We start from the raw sequence: 22,803 nt of genomic DNA, 5'->3' as shown, positions 1-22,803 counted from the left end.
AGATGGGAATTTTTTTTTTAAATCAATTCAGCCACCTTATGTCTTTTGATTGGGGTACTTAGTTCATTTACATTTAAAGTGATTATAGATAGGTATGTACTTATTGCCATTTTGTTATTTGTTTTCTGGTGGTTTCTGTAGTTCTTCTCTATTCTTTTCTTTTAAACTCTGTGGTTTGATGATTTTGTTTAGTGTTATGTTTGGGTTCCTTTCTCTTCTTTATCTTTTTTTTAATTTTTGGTTTGTGGTTACTATGAAGTTTATACACATACATATATATAGATCTCAACGTATCTCTAGCTCTAGTCATTTAAATTCAAATACACTGTAAAAGCTCTACATGTTTTACTCCCCCTCCACATTTTGTTTTTGATGTCATATTTTACAACTGTTTGTGTATCTCTTAATAACTTTTTGTAGCTATAGTTGATTTTATGACTTTTGCCTTCTAACCCTCAACTAGCTTTTTAAGTGGTTGATTCACTGCCTTTACCATATACACTTGTCCCTTGGTATCCATGGGAGAAGGTTCCAGGGCCTGCTGTGGATACAGAAATCTGCAGACACTCAAGTCCCATAGTCAGCCCTCTGTAACCACAGATCCACATCTGTGCATTCAACCAACCTCAGATCATGTAGTACTGAATGTACTTATTGAAAAAAAATTCATGTATAAGTTTAAACCTGTGTTGTTCAAGGGTCAAATGTCTTTGCCTTTACTAGTGAGATTTTTCCCTTCATGTATTTTCTTATTTCTTGTTATTGCCTTTGTTTGGTTTTGTTTTTGCTGGGTTTTTTGTTTTGTTCTGTTTTTTGTTTGTTTTGGTAAAGAAGATCCTTTAACATTTCTTGTGAGTTTAGTGGTGATGACCTCTTTTAGTTTTTGTTTATTGGGGAAATTCTTTCTCTCTCCTTCATTTCTGAAGGATAACTTTGCCTGGTACAGTATTCTTGGCTGTAGGTTTTTGTTTGTTTTGTTTTTGTTTATGTTTTTCCTTTCAGCAGTTTAAATGTATCATGCAACTCCATTCTGGCCTGCAAAGTTTCTGCTGAAGTATCAGCTGGTAGCCTCATGGAGGTTCCCTCAAATGTGACTCTTTGTTTTCCCCTGTTGCCTTTAAAATTCTCTATCTTTAAATTTTGCCGTTTTAATGATGACATGTTTTGGTGTGGGTCTCTTTGGGTTCATTTTGTTTGGGACTCTCTGTGCTTCTTGGACCTGGATATGTTTCTTTTCCCAGGTTATGGAAGTTTTCAGCCATTATTTCATCAAACACATTTCCCCTTTCTTTCTCTTCTTCTAAACCCCTATAATGCTAATGTTAGTACACTTGATGTTGTCCCAAAGGTCCCTAAACAATTCCTTTTTTTTTTTTTTTTTGTGGTACGCGGGCCTCTCACTGTTGTGGCCTCTCCCGTTGCAGAGCACAGGCTCCGGACGCGCAGGCTCAGCGGCCACGGCTCACGGGCCCAGCCGCTCCGCGGCATGTGGGATCCTCCCGGACCGGGGCACGAACCCGTGTCCCCTGCATTGGCAGGCGGACTCCCAACCACTGCGCCACCAGGGAAGCCCACGATTCCTATTTTTAAAAACTTTGTCTTATGGATATTCTGATTGGGTGATTTCCACTATTCTGTCTTCCAGGATGCTTACGTGTTCTTCTGTATCACCTAATCTGCTGTTGATTCCCTTTAATGTATTTTTCATTTCAGTAATTATATTCTTCAGCTTGATTGGTTCTTTTTATACTTTCTAATTCTTTGTTGAAGCTTCACTGTGTTCCTCTATTTTTCTCCAAAGTTCAGTGAGCATTTTAATGACTGTTACTTTGAACTGTTTATCATAAAAGTTACTTATGTCCACTTCATTAGGGTTCTCCCACCCTGGAGGTTTTACCTTGTTCTTTCATTTGGAACATTTTCCTCATCTTCTTTGACTTTCTGTGTTTGTCTCTATGAATTAGGCAAAACAGGTACCTCTCCTGGTCTTCAAGGTGTGCCCTTATGTAGGAGTGCTTCTATGCAGTCTGTATATGTTGAAGCCAGAGTTAGATTAGGGGGCATGCTGGTGCAGCCTCGGTAGGCTGGACAGAACACCAGGCACTTTTCAATATGCTGTTTCTGTGCTGGCACTCAGACCGAGTAAGTATATGCATGAACCCTTTAAGAGGGCGTCTGGGTTTCCAACAGCCCTCTGGCTCTCCTGGTAGTAAGCCCCACTGGTTTTCAAAAAGCAGTTAAGTAGGCTCATCTTCCTGGTGCTGGTCCCCAAGGCTGGAGTGCCCAGTGTGGGGCTTGAAGCCCTTGCTCATTAGGGAGGACCTCCATGTTTGTGACCTTCCTTTCCGCCTGTGGGTCACACACTGGGGGTATGGGCGCAGACTAGATCACTTCTCTTTCCCTCCTCCTTGTCTTGATGTGGTTTTTCCCTTATATCCTTTTTTTTTTTTTTTTTCGGTACGCGGGCCTCTCACTGTTGTGGCCTCTCCCGTTGCGGAGCACAGGCTCTGGACGCGCAGGCTCAGCGGCCATGGCTAACGGGCCCAGCCGCTCCGCGGCATGTGGGATCTTCCCGGACCGGGGCACGAACCTGTGTCCCCTGCATCGGTAGGCGGACTCTCAACCACTGGGCCACCACCAGGGAAGCCCCCTTATATCCTTTTTTAAAAGATTTTATTTTATTGAACTATAACGGATTTACAATGTTGTGTTAGTTTCTGCTGTACAGCAAAGTGATTCAGTTATATATGTATGTATATATGTATACATACATATATATATTCTTTTTCATATTCTTTTCCATTACGGTTTATTACAGGATACTGAATATAGTTCCCTGTGTTATACAGTAGGACCTTGTTGTTTATCCATTTTTCCTTTATATCCTTAATTTTATAAAAGCTGTTCTGCTAGTCCTCAGGTCATTCTCAGAGAGAGTTGTCCTATATGTTGTTGTAGTCTTGGTGTGTCCTTGGCAGGAAGTGAGCTCAGGGTCTTCCTACTCTGCCTTCTTGATCCTGCCTACTCAAAATGTTTTATTGTACAAATTTAATGCCTTTTCCAACTTAACTAAGCACTTATCATACACAGTGGCCTTAACTTTTACAGTTGAAGGTCCACCAGCAAAATTAGCACAGATTTTTTTCCTTCTTCACAATGTCACAGAAGATTCGTTCTTACTGTAGATCTTAGCAACTTCACCATACAATTTTTTTCTTTCTTTATTGAGAACTTTCACCTTTTCACTTAAAGAAAGCACTTTATAGCTTCTCTGGCACATCTGAATTGCTAGTATCACTACTCTTGAGCTTTTGGGCCATTATTAAGTAAAATAAGGGTGACTTGAACACAAGCACTATGGTACTAGACAATCTGGTAACTGAGATGGCTACTAAGTGACTAAAGGGCAGGATATACTGGACAAAGTGATGATTCACATGCCAGGTGGAATGGTGCAAGATTTCATCATGCTACTCAGAACAGCATGTAACTTAAAAGTTATGAATTATTTCTGGAATTCTCCATTTAATATTTTCAGACTGCAGTTGACTACAGGTAACTGAAATTGCAAAAAACGAAACTGTGGATAAGGGGGAGACTACCGTATCATTTAACCTTAAAAAAAAAAAAAAAGGCCCCGATCACAGAAATGCCTTGGTTTACATCATCTGATCCAACCAGAAGCTCTGTGACGTCTCTACCAGTTATGATGTTCAGATTACAGAGACTCAAATTTTAGTGACCAAATGCAAGGTGCTTGGAACAGTAAATTCAGCATAGTTTCCAGAAAACAGAAATGGATTTGCTGACCAAATAGAAGAATGAGCGATGAACTCTGCCACCAGGCAATAGCAAACTGGACAGAACCAGCAGGATTTTGCCCTATTAAGAAGGCTTCAGGGTAGTAGAAATAACACAGACCCATAGATTTGTAGATCTTTTCAAGGATTAGTCTGTCTCCCTAATACATGACTAGACTACAGCTAAGATTATTCTAACCCTTTTTAACAGAGGACAATTTATCTTCTCTAACTATATTCACAAGGAGCTATGCTCAATAACTTTTCTACTGAGACACATCATTTAATAGCAGGAAATACAACTAATGCAACCTTTCATGCCACACCCCAGAAAATTTACACTTTTAGAATAAGTTAGAATAAGACCCTAAGGACCCAAACCCTTTTTTCTATTCTTAGAATTAGTATGATAAATGAAAGAATCCCAGAAAGGAAGGTCAGCGGTTGTTTGTCATGTTTGCTGCTCTGTTAAAGCTATCCAAGGCCTTGCAGTTGTGTCTCTGATTATTCTGAATAGGATCTTGCTTCACCTTTGAAAACGCTATTATATGAGTTTGGAAAACTGATGGTAAAATATTACGAGAAAAATTATATCCTTTAAAACACTCTTAAGGAACCATTTCTTCTAAAAAAATAAAGTAAGCTTAACCACTCTTTTACACTCTGCATTTAACAAAATTTCAAGCCCTAATCTTGACAGAATATATATAGTGAATGAAATGCATGTACCAAACCCCAAAGTTAAATGATTGCAGTTCAAACAAACCTGAAGCCCCTGACAACAGATTTCGTGATATTAACATCGAAGTTTTCACTTCTGTCATTACCAAGGCTGCTACAAGTGTAGACACCTTAACATTTTAATATAATAAGCTCTATGGTTGGGGAAAAGCTCATCAAGTAGTTACACTGACATATTTTAAAGCATACAATTGTCTCATTGTCATGTCACTGGCTAAAATATGCTTTAGAGGATTTTTTTCAAGACTATTTTTAGTATTACTGGACCATAAATTTTCCAATGGGGAGAGATCAAAACCTTCAGAATAATCATGTCCTAAGCATGTAAAGCCATTAAACACTGCAATGCCCTTCATATTTTAGCTGGTTATGCATTAGGGCAGATCATCCCATGACTCTTACTTAAAAGTGGAAAAAAAAAGTATAGTCTTTTTGGCATCAAATTTGTGGTCAGGAAATTATGTCATTTAGTAGAGTATTGAAACAGTTATATAAGGCATTTTATTTAACATGAAAAAGAAATCGATTTTAGTGGTTATAAACATTTCAAAAACAAAGGCTGGCACAAAGCTACGGAACCATTTCCCCACTAAGCTTATGAACCTCAGAGGTATTGCTCGCAATATTAGTTTCTTCCTGTAATTCATTTCTGCCAAGCATAATGAAATTCTCACTTTTCAAACAGAGCAGAAAGAGAAACTTGAAACTGTGCTTCATGTATCATCACCAACATGTTCAAAACTTAATAAGAATAAAAGAATAGGAACACACATCTCAAAACGTCGTGTTCCCTTAAAAAAAAGTTATCCTAGCACTCTCCACAGTTGTAAATGGAGGTAAGTTCTCAAACCCACTCAGTTGTTAACTCCTAGACCTTTCTATCAATTTTCTCTGGGCCTCCTTGATCACTGTTTGAAGCCTTTAAAATATGTCTCTACCGGCAACTTAGGAGTGAACTCCTGGGTAACACCTATAGGTGTGCGTTTTCTTGAAGGTGGTAAGAGCCATAAAGAACATTCAAAGCTTATCTAGGAGGTTACGATGAGGGTTTAGGACTCCTGGAATTAGTGGACACCCCAGATTTAAACTTGGCAGATGGTTCAGATATTTTATTAAATTACATGGGCTAACTGGTGTTTGATGTATTTGTTTTTTGGGTATATACAGGTTATTTAGGTTGACCTAGGGGACATAAATGCCAAAGAGAATTCCTTACTGCCTCAAGTAAAAATAAATTTTATTACAGAGAGGAAAAAGACTAATAAAGAAATTAATGTATCTAAACTTGCATATACTTATTTTAATTACCCAAGTTTTCTGTTCTTTATAGCCACACAACTAGGTACCAAGGAGAGCTGTCCTGTGTGACTCCATAGAGTCTCAGGGATGCGGGATTCAAACCTGCCATCATGTGATTTATAGGCCTGTCAAGTCTTATTCACTTGCACCAAAGCTACAAAAGCTGTAAGAAAACAATTCTTACAAACTACAGACTACTGATTGGGAAGTAATAAAAAGCAGGGGTGTCAATAATAGCTTTTACGGTTCCAATCGAATGCCATAACATGATCATGGGCAAGGAATGACAATCCTTAACTCATAATCTTTACTAAATAACCTTTAAGATTAGCCCAATAAGGGACAGGTTCAAAATATGACATACACTGTACCTATGATGAAACAGGAAGGTACAGTCAAACTAGCTTCAAGATGCTTTGAGATACTTTGCATGGACTGGGGACAAGACAGCCAGAAAAGCTCCATGGAAAACTGGCAGATGGTAACACCAGAATTAAGAGCAACACTGACTGACTTTTAGTGGATTTTTCATCATATCAGGCATTTTTACAAGGATACAAGTTAAGAGTTTTGCTGAGATTTGGATAAGGAAAATTTGCATCTTCTAGAAGTATCCATTTCCTTCATATGATCCATTACTCACTGTTGACTTTATTGATATTGCCTTGGATTTCTGCTTGTGTCAGCAATTCTTCATATGCATCTCTTTCTTCTTCTGAAATACAGTTATTCTGCAAAACAAAGGCTTCATTGATTCCTGAAGTTAAATATTTCCAAAGCTCAATATTCAAAAGCAAAAACTTAAAGAGTGCTAAAAACCACTTGCTAATGTTCATGTGAACTCAATACAAGCATTTAAGAGTGCCTGATCTGTGCAGGACACTAGGGTTAGCTAAGCTGGCAAGGGTTACAAAGATGAACAACAGACCCAGTGACTCTCTGTAAAAGCCTAACTGTCTAATGTGCAAAACATTAGGTTGGACCACTTGATATTGCCATTTTTTTGTAGATCAAAACCAGATGATTATTGGCGATTTCATCTGATTCAGTCTAATAAAATCAAGAACACAAATAACAAATACACACAGCAGAACAAAATATATTCTAGGGAAGTACATACTTGGTTAGAAAGAAAACTTTAAGAAGAGACAACAGTTGAGGAGGGCCTGAAGAACAGGGTAATATTCAAGGCGGAGAGGAGAGAGCAGGATGTAGACAACAGGATTTGGTCACAAAGGTGGGAAACTTGGCATGTCGGGCTATAGCACAGAGTGTATGTCTAGGGTTAGCCCAAAAGATGGGGAGGTAGGTTGGGAATCCTGGAGCCTTTTAATGCCAACAGGAGGACCTGTACTTGCAGTAGGGAATCAGGGAAGGTTTCTGGTGGGATGACATCAGATCTGTAGCTAAAGATTAATTTTGCAACCTTAGCTCTGAGAGGGGGTGGCCTGGAGAATGATAGGAAGCAGTGGGGCCCATGGGGAAGGTGCTGAGACAGCCCTGAGACAAGGTCAGGAGGGGCAGGGCCGAGGCAAGGGAGGTGAAACTAGAAGGTAGGTGATGGAGGTCAGCCTGTCAAGAAAAGGCAGAAGACAGTGATGGATGGGACATGGGGGACATAAAAAGCAACAGTGTGGGAGTCATTCCAAAGGGAAGTCAGCAAGAGGCATGCACAGGAGAAAGGCAGGGTGAGGATGAGCACGCTTCTGATGTGGTGGGGGGCAAAGCCAGTGGGACACAGAGATGAAGGTATCTGGAGGAGCTTTAGTGGGGCCTGGTATCAAGCTGACAGCTGATTTCTTCAACAAGTGGATGAGCTCAATGGAGGAAGAACAGAGAGAGGAGTGATTCAATGACAGACTTGGAAGAATCCCTATATTTGGAGGGAGGAATAGGCAGAGACATTAAAAGATGCAGAAGAGAACCACAAGCATAGAAGGCAGGCGGGGCAGCGTGGGGCAAGTGTGCCAATGTTGGCAGAAGCCACCCACTGAGAAAAGGCTGGGACAAACGGGTTACTTTGGGTAATAGAGCTGAAGCTGATATGGCAAGAGTTGAAGGAGAGGAAAGTTGGCGAGGAAGTGGAATCTCGGAGTGCAACGTTTTTAATAAGACAGGAGGTGGGATATATGAAGTGAGGGTCAGTAGCCGGCTGCCTTGTCGAGGAGAGAAACCACTTCCTCAAATATGAGGGGAAACTATGGGGAAAATATGAGGAAAGCAGATTCAAAAACATCTTCTCTAAACTTCACCACACCCAATTATTAGCCTCTAGTAATAAATTTGAAGGTAAGTCGGCTAATACAAGGTTGGTGATATCCAACAAGGGAAGATCTTTATCTGCTGCTTCTACACCTTCTAGGTAAGTTTTCATCATGACCTTCCATCCTTATGACCTGTAATATTCATCATAAAAAGAAACCTAATTTCCTTATGGAGTGCATGGTCTTCTTTAACCCTTACATTTCACCCAAACCAATGGCCTGTGGCTAGAGAGACCACAGCCAGCAAATTTAAAAGTATCCCTTGCTGGGAGTTCCCTGCTGGCGCAGTGGTTAAGAATCTACCTGCCAATGCAGGGGACACGGGTTCGATCCCTGGTCTGGGAAGATCCCACATGCTGCGGAGCTACTGAGCCCGTGTGCCACAACAACTGAGCCCACGTGCCGCAACTACTGAAGTCCACGTGCTCTAGGGCCTGCGTGCTGCTACTACTAAAGCCCATGCTCCGCAACAAGAGAAGCCACTGCAATGAGAAGCCCGCGCACCGCAACAAAGAGTAGCCCCAACTTGTCACAACTAGAGAAAGCCCGCGTGCAGCAACAAAGACCCAACGCAGCCAAAAATAAATAAAATTAAAAAATAAAATCTCTTGTAACATTACAGCTTTTTCAAACTAGCAATGCATAACTATGCTTATTACTGTATTGATCACTCAGAATCTCATTGAATACCTTCAGCCTTGCATTTTCCTCTTTTCTCTTCTTGGCTTCCCAGAGTTCCTTCTGATATTCCTGTGCCAGGTTGTCATCCACTAAAGTCAAAACTGCATTTGGGTTTCTTAGTGTTATAATGGTCTGCTCGGTTATTCCTTTTTCGATAGCTTCATTAATGGCTATAACTGCAGCATGCACTGCAAAGTAAAGAGAAAAAAAGAACTTTATCAACAAAAGACAACATGGGCAGGTGTACTGGCCCTGCAGAACTTAAGCAGTTTTACTTTCTTTCTTGGAGTCCGATAAAGCATTCAAAAAAGAGACCTCAGACACATCACAGAGCATCCCTCTGACAACCTCCCCATCTGCCCATCTATCTTGGGTCCTGTCTCGGTGTCTGTTATGTAATGCCTATTCATTTATTCGACTTGCACTGAACATCTAAAATGAATCAAGTACTATGGGTTGACATGGAAAGACTCACAGCAGTGAGTACCCTGCCACTGAAATTTAAGGACGTAGCAGAGAAATGTTCTGGAGAATGAAGACATTTCTCTAACGTCTTAAATCACATTACACAAGTGGATGTCTAGAGTCCAAAGTTAATTACTTGGTTATGTTCTGATGTGCTCAAACTAACCATCTATAATACATATAATAAAAAATTTTAGGGTGCTTATAATATCTTCTAAATATTCTATTTCTTATAACCAAAATCAAGAATAGGTTAAGTCTCACGTCATCGGCAAGTTTGAATTTTAAGTAGACTTACGTGCAGCTTCATCCACGGACAGTTCATTAGCCAGAATACCACCTATTTTGCTGAAAGATGGCATCTGTATTCCATATTTCTCAAGCTCCTTTCTCATATTACTGATTTCCTCCTCTGAAAAAGAACAACAATAAAAAAATCAATGAAAGCCACAGAGATGGAGGCAGGAATGAATATATTTGTGTTAAGAAATGTCTTCATCAAGAACATGGGGTCAGTTCTAAACAAGAAACTTAGGAAGAAAGCAGCCTTGGTTTCTCATTTCACAAATGTGGGGAAACAGAAACCCTATAGAGTATAAACAAGATAAAAAGCAAGTTTTCTCCTCTGATCAATATAAGAAACAAAAAGGGAATCAATAATATCGAAATGAAAAAAATATTGCTACATTTTCTTAATAATCATATTGTAAAAAAATTATCAAGATAAGGAATAGTACCTGTGAAGTCTACTTTGCCCAACAAATCCTGGATCTGGGGTGCAATTCCTAGTTTGAACAGATACAAACTGAAAGAGAAACCATAAAACTGTCAGGAACTTTATCATGTAGATCTTAGAGCTAGAAATTACATAAATCTTAAGGGCTTTTTTAGTTGAGAAACACCGAAGAGATCATCTCATCTAATCCTTTCATCTTACAGATGAGGAAACTGAGTCCTGAGGTAACACAGTCCCTAGTGGGACCAGGACTAGAAGCCCAGTCAATGTCCCAAAGACTGGTCCTCTGTAGTACACAGCACTTCCACAGGACCAACTAACCTAATCACCCAGTTGTAGGGAGAAAAAGAAACACAATTAACACAAAACAGCAAGCAACAAACGCAGTAAACATTTCTTTGGATATTATCAATACATGATTTTAATTTGTTTAGAATATAGCTCAAATTATATTTTCCTTTTCATTCCTATATACGCCTCCAAGTACCATATAACCCTTGAGGAAACATTTGTCTTATACATTCTGAAACAGTAAATAGAGTAGCAAGACTACTGGTGGATGGAATGATGTTAAAGACAAACCATGATGTGGATATATTAATAAATGGAAGATGCAGAGCAAAGCGTACACATTTTTTAAAAATTCAATAGGAAGCAATGATGGTCCCCAACCAGCCTATAATTAGACGAAAGAAGCTGGAGTCTGACATCTAAATTCTACCAAAGAAGATGAAAATATATGGTTATAGGACTTTTCACTTCATCACTGAGCCATAGTTTCTGATCCATATTTGTCTTAACCTTCCCAGCCCCCAAGATTAATTCTACAGCCCAACTAAAAAATTCTGTATTTACTTAATATCAGTTCTGACAGATTTATAGCTTAGGAGATTTAATAAGAAGTTAGAATTACATATAACATATATGGGAAAATGAACGGAGAATGATTTTGATGGTTTGAAGTACTTCAAGACTCACTTCAGATGTTGATGTGAGATAGATCTTAGTTTATAAAATATAAAATTTCATTACAGGAGCTGAAGATCAGGCCTTCTTAATGGAATGAAAACTCTTAAAATGAATGATTAATCACTGTAAGCAGTATGCACTGAAATTAAATTTTTTGACCATCTGTAAAAAATAATCACTTAGAAAAGCAATATGTGATCAAAGTTAAAAATTAGTGATCCATGGTTAAAAAAATACATTAGGAAATCATCACCTGGAGTTAAACACTAAATATTTTGATATAAATCCTTTTAATGTTGTTTCTAGAAATATCTATTCCATAAACTCATAGTATTCTATAATATGAATGTACTATAATTTACTTAACCAGTTGCTGAGCATTTAGATGGTCACTAATTATCCACTATAACAAATAATGTTGCAGTGAACCTACATATATAGATACACCTTTGTGCATATATCTTATTCATCACATAAATCCCTATAAACAAAACTGTCAAATTGAAAGGATATATGCACAAAGCTTTCAATCTATTTTATCAAATTGTGTTCTTGGAAAGAGATTATACTCATTTATTCTCTGTGAGTAAAGGATTAACAAAACCCCTTTCCCTTCTGCAATAGAAGGTGACGTTTAACTTTCTAGCTCTGTTCCCCCAAGAGTGCAATAAAGGTATACTGACAACCATGCTACCAGGCACCATGGCTTAGGAGAAAAACAACCTCTGACTGGGAAATTTCATCTTGACTAGAAGGAATCATAAATAGTCTTTATACATTTCAGGTGTTCCTAAGTTCAGTGACTCTTATAGCTGGCACACTTCTCGCAGGAAACTTGGAAGCCACGCTATGGAGCTGTTGCAATAGATACTGGCTCCTGGGGACTGAGGCTTACAGCCAGGGAGCCTTCTGCAACTACCAATATGAGTCTCATTCCTTCTCACCCAAGTTATCACCTGGGGTACCAAAGAGAACAGCTTCTAGATGGCTGTGTGGACAACTACATGGGGTGTTGGGAAGCCTCCCACTGAAGAGCAAATACTTGATGCTGTCCTGCTGACAGGTTGCATTTCCTGGCTGGCTCTATCCTTCTGAGCATCTGCTAACCAACATGACATAAGGCAGGCAGTCATGAGAGTCTGAATGTTTAATTGAACCTAAGACCCAGGTGATGGACATGGCCCCATTCTACCACCAATCCATGAAAACGCCATTTTCTGTGTCCCCTTAACAGCACCCGACTCTATCAATGAAAACCTTACCTATCGGTAGCCAAAAAATGTCATTTAATCTACATTACATTTTGTTCATTGTGAGGGTAAGCATTTTTCATTCTCGTATTTGGCCATTTCCATTTCTTCCAGGAAATGCATATTAATGAATTTTTGAATTTTCAAGCTTGTTTTCTGGGGGGATTTACCTTTCTCTGGTTTTCCCCTCTTTTCCCTCAAAACCACAACCAAAGGACAATGAACAAATGACATTTTAAACATATGGTAATTTTAATTTTACTACTAAATTCCAATATGATATCCATATCTTATTCACAAGGGAAAAACATATTAGACTCTGAAAGTCATTCAATGTAAAACAGACATTATGTATTCATCATTCAAAGCTAGAAAGACAGGATACATTCTTTAGTTTATTTTTATTTTTAAAAAAATTTATTTTTTTTTTGGCTGCATTGGGTCTTCGTTGCTGCGTGCAGGCTTTCTCTAGTTGTGACAAGCGGGGGCCACTCTTCGTTGCGGTGTGCGGGCTTCTCATTGCGGTGGCTTCTCTTGTTGTGGAGCATGGGCTCTAGGCGTGCAGGCTTCAGTAGTTGTGGCGAATGGGCTCTAGAGTGCAGGCTCAGTAGTTGTGGCGAATGGGCTGAGTTGCTCTGTGGCATGTTGGGTCTTCCCGGACCAGGTCTCGAACCCGTGTCCCCTGCCTTGGCAGGCGGATTCTTAACCACTGCGCCACCAGGGAAGCCCCCATTCCTTAGTTCAAATTCTAGGTCTTTAGAGACTGTCAAGGATATAAAACTATACAGCCGCTTAAGACTTTACTACCAAAGGTTCATGCCAAACAAGTCACTGTAATTAAAACTAGTATGCTGACATTTCCAAGACCATAATATTTTATGAACCAATTCACTATTTATCACATGGGAAAAATATTCCAGGTAAAAGGGAGCTCATGCCATGTGGAACAAATAAAATGTCAAGCTAGTCACACGTTCCTTTCTAGTAACAGGAATGACAAAATTCAACAGAATTAGACAGGTATGGCAAAGCTACAAAAGAATTCTAGGAAAATAAAATCAAGCCATACTTGAAAAAATAAAAATAGATCCATAAATTATCAAAAATGTATCATTTTATTACTTCCATTCTTTCACAGTACCTGTAGTTTGTAGTTTCTTCTTCCCTTTTACAACTAAATTTAAAAAAACAACTGAACTGACAAAAAATAAATAAAAATAATTCGGTGGGAAAAACTTTGAAAATGCAACAGTAAAATTTAACTAGGGGACACCCATAAAATGTCTTCTAACAAATTTTATATATGTGTGTATTTATGATGTGTATTGCATTAATATTCTGCTAGTTTTAACATACTTTAAACTTCTATTCTTGCATCAAAGCCTAAGCTAATGAACACTTACTATCCTTAATATATTTCTACTTCTATTTCCCCACCTATGTAATGTTGAGATAATCTAGAATTTTAGATGCATTTTTTAAAAATAAATTTATTTATTTTATTTATTTTTGGCTGCGTTGGGTCTTCATTGCTGCACGTGGACTTTCTCTAGTTGCAGCAAACAGGGGCTACTCTTCGTTGCGGTGCGCGGGCTTCTCACTGTGGTGGCTTCTCTTGTTGCGGAGCACGGGCTCTAGGCGCGTGGGCTTCAGTAGTTGTGGCACGCAAGCTCAGTAGTTGTGGCTCACAGGCTCTAGAGCGCAGGCTCAGTAGTTGTGGTACACGGGCTTAGTTGCTCCATGGCATGTGGGATCTTCCCGGACCAGGGCTCAAACCCGTGTTCCCTGCATTGGCAGGTGGATTCTCAACCCCTGCACCACCAGGTAAGTCCCCTAGATGTATTTTTAAATTTTCATATTATGCACCAGAAGTTTAGATAACTAAATCTTACTAGTTTCTTTTCTAAATTAATCGACATCCAATTTTCCTCTTTCTTAGTTTTACCTTTGGTTTTGCTATGTATAAGCATATTTGCTAAACAGATGAAATGAATGACTCACTAAGTGTACATATTTTACTAGTTTCATTTGTTCCTCGGGTGTTGGTTCTGTTGGTTGAATGTAATTCCTCTTTCATAGCGTTGGTTTCCTTCAAATGTCTGGTATTTCCTGATTTGGGGAAATCTTAAGGTTTGACTTGTTGCTTGTCACTGTTGATTGCAGGTCCCCATGACAGAAGCCAGCCTTAGGGAGACAGTAGGGGAACAACGGGGCTGATGCCCAGAGGGTGCCCGGTGTCTTGTCTTCTTAGATTGGGGTTCCCTGTGTCTTCCTGCAGTCATTAGCTACCTTGGGTACTCGTGTGCTACCCTGCCATCAGCCACTACACCTGCTGCCTTAGGGAAGGAGCAGAGGGCTCAGCGGGTCTAAGCCCAATTCTGCTAGCTTAGGGGCTCTCCTTTTCCATCTCTGCTTGGAGCAAACCCCACAGCAGCTCTGAGCTCTGCTGCAATGGCTCAGTGGTTTCTGGGCTGTGGTCTTCTGTCTTATTTCTCAGTCAATCCAAACCTATCTGTTTGCTTTCTGTCAAGGGTTATCTAATTTCCTGATCAATGGATAGCATTCTTTCTTACTGCAGATGATTAAAAAAACAAAACAAAACCTACTACTTTAGCCATTTCATGTCAGTTTTGTAAAGAGAAAGACAATCATGCTCAAATATCTTGACAAAACTGTTTCCACCGCATCTCCTTTGTTTGCCCGGTCATTCATTTAATTATTAGTTATGGAGTATCTACTGTACAAAAAATATTTTACTCTACTGTGCTGTCCCTAAAATAAAGGTATTTAGTCTTCCACAAAACATAGGTTTGTTGGTAATATGAACTAAATTAATTACACTAACAAAAGTGTTAATGTTCCCCTATGGTACTAAAGAAATTAGAAGACTATTTCTGATCATACTTTTTACTTCTCCACTGTATGCTGTATAATTGTATGCTGTATAATGTAAATCTCACAATAAGCAAACATCCTGGTTTAACTAAAAGTTACCACAAGGTGGAGCTGAGAAGTTAGTTACCTTTTGAATAGAAAAATTGAGTTAGATTTATCTCAAATCAGCTTTTCCTAAGCTAGTCAGGATCAGGTAGAAATCTCATTTGCCTTCACACAGTTTCACCAAAAATGTTTTTTTAAATGTTAACGTGTATTTTTTATTTGGCTTAAGATCTCAACATTTACTTTATCTCTGAGGTTGAAGTTCGAAAAGATGACTTTTCATAGTGTGGGAGTTATATACCGAATCCGTGTGGGAGGTGCTTCCAAGCAAGTTAGTCTAAGGGGCAAATGTTTACTTAGGAAACTGAACTTATTCAGTATTCCCATGATGAAAAGAACCAGCAATAGCAGCCCACTCCTTCCCAAGCATTTAAATTCAAATGAGGGAATTCATTATCTGAAGTATATAGGAAATCCAGAATCTTAGTGGTAAAAATAAAAAAGAAGCCTGCCCAATCACCAATTTCTTGGAGCTCTTCAACGCTGAATTTATTAAGCAGCTTTAGTGCCTAATGGGCAACACAAAGAAGCTGACAGCATTCTAAAGGAAGCTGAGGAATTAATGTCACCATTGCTTCCCATGTATAAGAAAGCACTTGGTGTGAAATAGCTAGCTTTTTAGCCCACTAAAGGTAGAGTACGTTTGTGTTGCTGAGAGAGGCCAGATACAGAGGGGTTGCCCTAAGGCAGCAAAAGCCTCACTGGCCCATGTGCTCCCATTTGTTCTAATAATATCAGTTCAAGTATGGGAAGCAATAAAGAAAGTAAAACACACACACAACAAACCTATTAGAGTTTTTTTCTACTACTTTCAATATATACATTAAGAGGTGCTACAGTAATAAAATACAAACTTAAAAGGCAGAGGCTGAATTTATTTCAGCTTTTCTGGAGCCCATCATACGTAGTTCATTTTATGCTATAACATGGGAGATGAATGTTTGTAAATCAAAGCCTCATGGCTCACCAGAAAGAAGACGGAACTGGAGTCAAGCCCTGTATCCTGGCCGCAGACTGGCAATATCTCGATGTGTGACTCTGCGTAAGTCACATAACCTAATCCTTCAGTTCTCTCCTCTGTGAAATGAAGGATCTGGACTCAACATCCCAAGGTCCCTCCAGTTCTGAAGTTCTGGGATTCTTCCTTTATAAATATCCTAAATATAACAGCTTAGAGACCCGTGCTGAAGTTCAAGTATGATGCCACTGTGCTTTTCATTTTCTAAGTAGTCTGGAAATATTGGACTCTCTTTGGAGGCCAATGACCGGCTGCCTCAGTAACAGTGCAGGTTCTGGGGTCACACAGCCTGGGTGTGAATCCCAACCCTGCCACTAGCTGTGTGACCTTGGCCAGACACTCTGTGCCTCAACTGCTGTGGTTATAAAATGAGACTAATAGCAGTGTGAACAGAACAGGTATGTCGTGAGGATTAAATGAGATTATACCCGTAAAGTACTTGGAACAGTGTCAGGCACGTAATTAAAAGCTCAGTAAGTGTTAGTCTTTATTTTTATTATTGCTATTATCCTGGCACTTAAGTCTTCATACAAACCACTTATTAATAACCTATCACAGTGGTGTCCCCACTTTCAACACTAAGAATCTTTTACTATTTCCCCTGACTGACTCCATGTTTTAAATGGTTTTACCCACAGGACAAAATTAGGTTTCCATCTTACAGTCACACGTGTCCCTATTAATATCATGTCAAAATCCAGCATTCTATACCTAACTTTCAATAAAAAGTAAAGGGAATCTTGAGGCAGTCTTATCATAGAAAAATAAGTTCAGTTAAACCAACTGAAAGGTTAAAAACACAAACTCCAGAGACTTCAAGTTGGAATCAATGGTGCATGTGCTGTGTTAGGTGACAAGACAAGCCAAGCCTCAAACAGCTTAGAATTTAGTAGGATGGAAAGGCAGAGCCATAATACTAAATTGGGATAGGAAGCGGGAGAGAGAAGATGGTACAAACAGTGAATTTTGAAAGATATGGCAGGTGCAGCTGCCCTCCCTCACCTTAATCCCAAATCCTGCCACCTCTAGATCTCCCTCCTGAGAAAACAGGATTACAGTCTGTCCTTGGGGTTAAGGAACTATCTCGAGGAAGCTATTCATAAAGGCAAATATGTTCTCTGTCCGAGATGCAAGCAATCTGGTATAAGGCATCAATTGGTTTCTTAACAGGAAAAGGGTCCCAAGGGAAGGGAGTATAGGACAAGAAAACATATGCATTAACTTTGTACCTGAGGAACTGGTTCAAAGGCAACCTGGTTAGCAAAGCAGCCACCTGACCTTGTGGGAGACCTGGTAGAGGAAGCCTTCTTCACAAAACAGTCAGGGTACTTGGAACAGCTGGCCAACCAGAAGTGCGGCTGCCATCGCCACTTTCACAAATTCAAGCCTCGAAGGTGTGCTATTTGGGTATCTTCACTGCATTTGAAAACGTGACCGCTGGACAGCAGCCACATAATCTGCAGCAGGAACAGTCATCCTTACCCAGAGGGGAGGCAGGCATGCCTTTACCTTGTTGCTGTCAGTGTAGCAGAATCTTAACCGTCAAATAAACTTTATTCAGTAAGAAAGCAGAATCCAGAACCCTCATCCGTTAAGCTAGGAAAATTGTTACAAACACATGACCTTAAAAGGAATCCTTGAAGGGTAGCTGATTCTATACCTTAAGGCAGGAATAATCAGGGCAGGATCGGAACATCCTCTTGTGACCACAAAGCAAGGATATTTCAAAGAAATGTAAGGGATAGAGCTACAAGGACCAAGGAGCTGGCCAGAAAGAGGTCCCAGGACAAAACGGAAGCAATCTGATTCATCAAAAAAGAAGACACTAATCTTGGTTAGATCTGAGAACGGCCTGGAGTTCAAAACGATGTTCAAAGGAGAATGGTGTGAAGTATACGAAAAGGAAGTTGCAACACAGAGATAAAATAAGACACACATAATATTTGTATGGATTTTAATAAGTTGGGAAGTGTCATTAAAATACAGGGGCTTTGTTTTTTCTATGTCTGTCTATAGTGTATAAATATGTGCTTGTTTTTGTACTATTTATACTACAAGAAAGAATAAAGACCAGGAACTCTGAGTAAGCCAAACAGTCGGGAAAACCACGGAAGTATCCCAAGATAAGAACAGACTGAGGAGCACAGGTGGTGACAAAAATAGCCAGATGAAAAGAGGGTTCAGCACTGATGGTCACACTCAATAGCCAAGCAGAGAGAGGATCCAGAAACAGGATCCCACATGCTATCGGCCAAATTGTCCCAGAGAGCATCAAGCAGAGTCCATCCCTCATCTCCCGGGGGAGAACCTCTAGAATGCCCAACTAATTTCAAGAAAATATTCAAAAGGCATGCATCAGTTTTTAATAATGTTAACACACCAGGCCAATACATCATGATGACAGGACAATGGGTTATGTAACACTGGCCAAGTAAGACGTGGAAGAAAATCATTTCTGGGTGACAGGGGGTGGAGACTGGATGGTAAATAAAAACCTACCCGAAAGCCATAGACAGAAAAATGACAAGGTCTGGCTGATTTCACAAATCAAGTTGAGTCTGATGCCTGGTGGCCAAGGCTGGACTCACCTTAGGAGAAGAACCCAAACTGGCACCATGTTCTGACTGACAATTGATTGGTTAGAAACCAGATCTGTAACCTGGGTGGGTCTGAAGAGGTATTCTGTTTCTGGTAACCATGTGAGCTCTGGGTAGGTATCAAAATATTATAGCCCTAGGATGAGTCAAAATTAGTGGAGGGACTTCCCTGGTGGTCCAGTGGTTAAGAATCTGCCTTAGAATGCAGGGGATGTGGGTTTGATCCCTGGTTGGGGAACTGAGATTCCACATGCTGCAGGGCAACTTAGTTCATGTGCCTCAACTACTAAGCCCGCATGCCACAACTAGAGAGAAGCCCGTGCACTGCAACGAAAGATCCTGCGTGCCACAACTAAGACCTGAGCAGCCAAAAATAAATAAATAAAAATAACAATAAAATGAGAGGTTAGCAAGCTTCCTGTTTAAAAAAAAATTAGTGGATAGATAACAAAAATATGAGTGAAACTTGTAGTATGGATCTTTTAGGATAGGTTTAAGTGTAGTAAGTTTTTAATAATGTAACTGGGTGTTTTACTTGTGTTTTAAGGTATTTGAGGTGTTCAAAAAAGCAGTCTACTGGGACTTTCCTGGAAGTCCAGTGGTTAAGACTTTGCCTTCCAATGCAGGGGGTGTAGGTTCGATCCCTGGTCAGGGAGCTAAGATCCCACATGCCTCGTGGCCAAAAATCAAAAAACATAACACAGAAGCAATATTGTAACAAATTCAATAAAGACTTTAAAAAAATGGTCAACATCAAAAAAAATTGGGGGGCTTCCCTGGTGGCGCAGTGGTTGAGAGTCCATCTGCAAATGCAGGGGACACGGGTTCGTGCCCTGGTCCGGGAAGATCCCACATGCCGCGGAGCAGCTGGGCCCGTGAACCATGGCCGCTGAGCCTGCGCATCTGGAGCCTGTGCTCCGCAATGGGAGAGGCCACAACAGTGAGAGGCCCACCTAACGCAAAAAAAAAAAAAAATAATAATAATTTTTTTTTAAAAGAAAGCAATCTACTAAATTTAATAATTTAAAGGAATTCAACTGTATAATGTTTAAACATTTAACAGTTGCTTAATACATTGAGCAATAAATAACAGGCAAAAAGTGTTCTTTTCCATGGCTTCCAGACAGAAAAAAAATTAGTAGTAACTCGTTAGCAAGGTTCTCACTCCATGAGGTGGCTCCTTTTATTGTGCAGGCTTTAAATATTCCAAATAAAGCCACAAAAGGAAAACATGCCATATATACATTTTAAGTCCAAAACACCAAAATAGTTACAAACAGTCATTGTCACTTGGTACTGAAATGTCAGCGTCTGGAGCAGAGAAAGGTTTATTGCAGGGCCAAGCAAGGAGAACGGGCAGCTCGTGCTCAAAAGACCCGAACTCTCTGATGGTTTTCAGGCAAGGGTTTTAAAGACAATGTTAGGGGAGAGGGTCCTAAAAAGCAGGATCAGCTCGGATTGGTTGGTGGGGAGGTAACAGGGTGATGTTCTGGGAATCTCAATCTTCTGGTTCCAACCAGTCTGAGGTCTACACGCTTATGCTCAGCATGTAGTCACCATCCTCTACCCGGGTGAGGGTCTTAGTTTCCGCAGAACTCAGAGATATGCATCAGACTGTTATCCATATCCCTTCAGGAGGAACTAGGAGTCCTGTGTCCTAATCATTTACTCCTTGAGACTGCTCTTTGGAACTGGGGGAAGGCCCAGGAAACAAAAGTCTTTTTTTTTCTGTCCACAAGAGACAGGGAACATGGAGGGGTTTCTGTACCCAGGAAGGCCCTAGAGGGTCCTGCTCAGCTTTAATCCACACTTTTCTTTGAGACTCCTCAATCTTGAGGGGGAACAGGTGCAGGATAAGAAGGTGAATAAAGTTTTAGATAGAGAGGTTAATCATAAACTTGCCAGAAGAACGCAGTCTTAGGGGGACTCAGTTTCAAATTTTCCAATGTTTTCTACAATGAACATATTTTTTACTTTAAATAAGGAAAAGATGATAAACATTTCTTTGAAAAGAGCATGAGGCCACTCATTACTGAGGTGAGTCTCTACATGAGGCAGAGCTCCAGAATTCCCAGCGGGGCCGCTGTGCTAACATTAGCTGGAGTCTGGGCTTGAGAACACCCAGCTGAACTGACAGAGAGAGTGATGAATGGCAGGCCTGGGCACGGGGGTTAGAAATCAAGTGAAAAGGTGAGGCAGGCAGGAAAAGGGAAAAGTAGACACAAGCAGGAAGCAAGGGCAAGAACCCAGGGCATCTTAATGAGGTTGTTAAGCCCAAATCAAGAAGACAGGGAACACTAACACACCACTGTAAAGCAATTATACTCCAATAAAGATGTTAAAAAAAAAAAAAGAAGACAGGGAACAGAAGACCAGCTGGCAGGGCCAGGCGTGAATTCTGCAGATCAAGTCAGGCCCACAGGTTAGGGCAGGAGGAAGGCAGAGGATCTTCCTGCCTGGCTCCTGATCTATAATCAGAACTTCTGACCTGCTTAATTCCCTGGCAGGTAATGCCAACTCTCTACACCAACAACACTGCTGTATCTGCAGCCAGGATGTAACGGCTGAGGATGTCTTTGCTCATTTTCAGCACCACTTCTAATCATGCAGTGAGGTCAAACCCACCGTACTTATGAAATGGCTCTGCTATCCAGCTTCCAAATGTGTCTGGCCCAACAGAGCAGAATATCAGCCTCATCTGCATTCTAAACCATAGCAGGAAAACGTTTTGATAGAAAACACTTTAGATACACCTGAGACTTCTCCGTTCCCTATCAAGGAGCAGCCATACGGTAAGTTTAGAACAGAGAAAAGTGAAGGAGAGTCTCCCAGAGAATGCCGTTTATTAAGAGAATATTGCTTTTCAAGATCCTACTTTAAAAATTCCTACTTAAGGTCAGATCTGGGGAATAACATTCGGCAGGAATCTGCTCCAGTAACGGAGACTTCCAGGATGAGTAACTAAACACCTGAGAAAAACTGTCGGAGAAAGCAGGAAGTTGCCTTTTCTTTGTTTACCAAGCTGTTCAAGCCATTGTTAAAACTATGGCAGGCATACATTTGTAAGCCTCGGTGCTATTCTCTGTAACTTCTTTGCAACAGTGACATCACCAGAAAGGAACTTAGCGCACCATTTCTTTATAAGCTGCTTACATTAACACCCCAGGTGTCCGCTGCAGGAAATCAATTTAAGCTTACAGAAGACACCCATGAGCAGGCTATGGATTTGGAGATTAGAACCCTGATGCATGGATACCATAATGATTAACTAATGGCTGGCTTAGCAGGTCACGAAGTGTTAAGCGATGATTCTAGGCACTGAAAAGCATTTGACCAAGAATGTTGGGCAACATATTTGATAATATTCCTCAAAATGAGCACTTGTGCACAGAAAGTTTTTAGAAAACCTGCTGGAATAATGATATACTAGCCACATATGAGGGGGCAGGCATAGAAGCGTTTTTTTCCCAGTTGTCCTAAATTACTAGAGTAAAAGGAAATCACAGAATAGGCACCTACATTTGGTCTGTATTTCAAGCAACTGTCATCTTCCAAAGAAATCTCGTAAGGACTGATGGGGTGGGAGAATCAAATTATTTGACATAATCGAAATTCTTTAGTAAGCCAGCATTGTAATGAATTATTATAAAAATCTTCTCCTTTGGAGAGGAAGAAAGCCAGGAAGAAGTTAATATAAACCTCTAGGCTGAAGACGGTGCCAGGAAAATGACTTCTAGTGATATAAACACAAGGCAGATGTTCTAAGAGAAATTTAAAATTTAATTAGACGTGAAGCCTTCCAGCCATTACCTGTGTACACACAAGACAACAGCCACAAACTAGATTTTTAGAATCATTTTTGTTACCATCTAAAAATCACATTGCTCCCAGGCCAATAAGGTAAGAAACAATCTGTGACTGGTAGAATTTCAATATTTAAAAACATTAAGATATCAAACAATTGCTTTAAAAAAATGAATGTA

The 22,803-nt window shown here is 40.0% G+C and overlaps 1 protein-coding gene across 1 annotated transcript in view; it reads right to left on the bottom strand.

Moving 5' to 3' along the window:
- Nucleotides 1–22,803, bottom strand: part of IQGAP2 (IQ motif containing GTPase activating protein 2) — a 286,934-nt gene that overhangs the window by 108,024 nt on the left and 156,107 nt on the right. Inside the window, exons 6-9 of the mRNA XM_019929807.3 lie at nt 9,988–10,055; nt 9,549–9,662; nt 8,795–8,973; nt 6,484–6,571 (exon numbers count right to left, since the gene is read on the bottom strand). Of these exons, the coding sequence (XP_019785366.2) occupies nt 6,484–6,571; nt 8,795–8,973; nt 9,549–9,662; nt 9,988–10,055 (449 nt within the window). The remainder of the gene's footprint in view (nt 1–6,483; nt 6,572–8,794; nt 8,974–9,548; nt 9,663–9,987; nt 10,056–22,803) is intronic.

Source organism: Tursiops truncatus, chromosome 3, assembly GCF_011762595.2.
Source record: "Tursiops truncatus isolate mTurTru1 chromosome 3, mTurTru1.mat.Y, whole genome shotgun sequence".
NCBI classification, from domain to species: Eukaryota; Metazoa; Chordata; class Mammalia; order Artiodactyla; family Delphinidae; genus Tursiops; species Tursiops truncatus.
The sequence above is the reverse complement of the archived record's forward strand: the minus strand, read 5'-3'. Positions and strand labels throughout refer to the sequence as shown.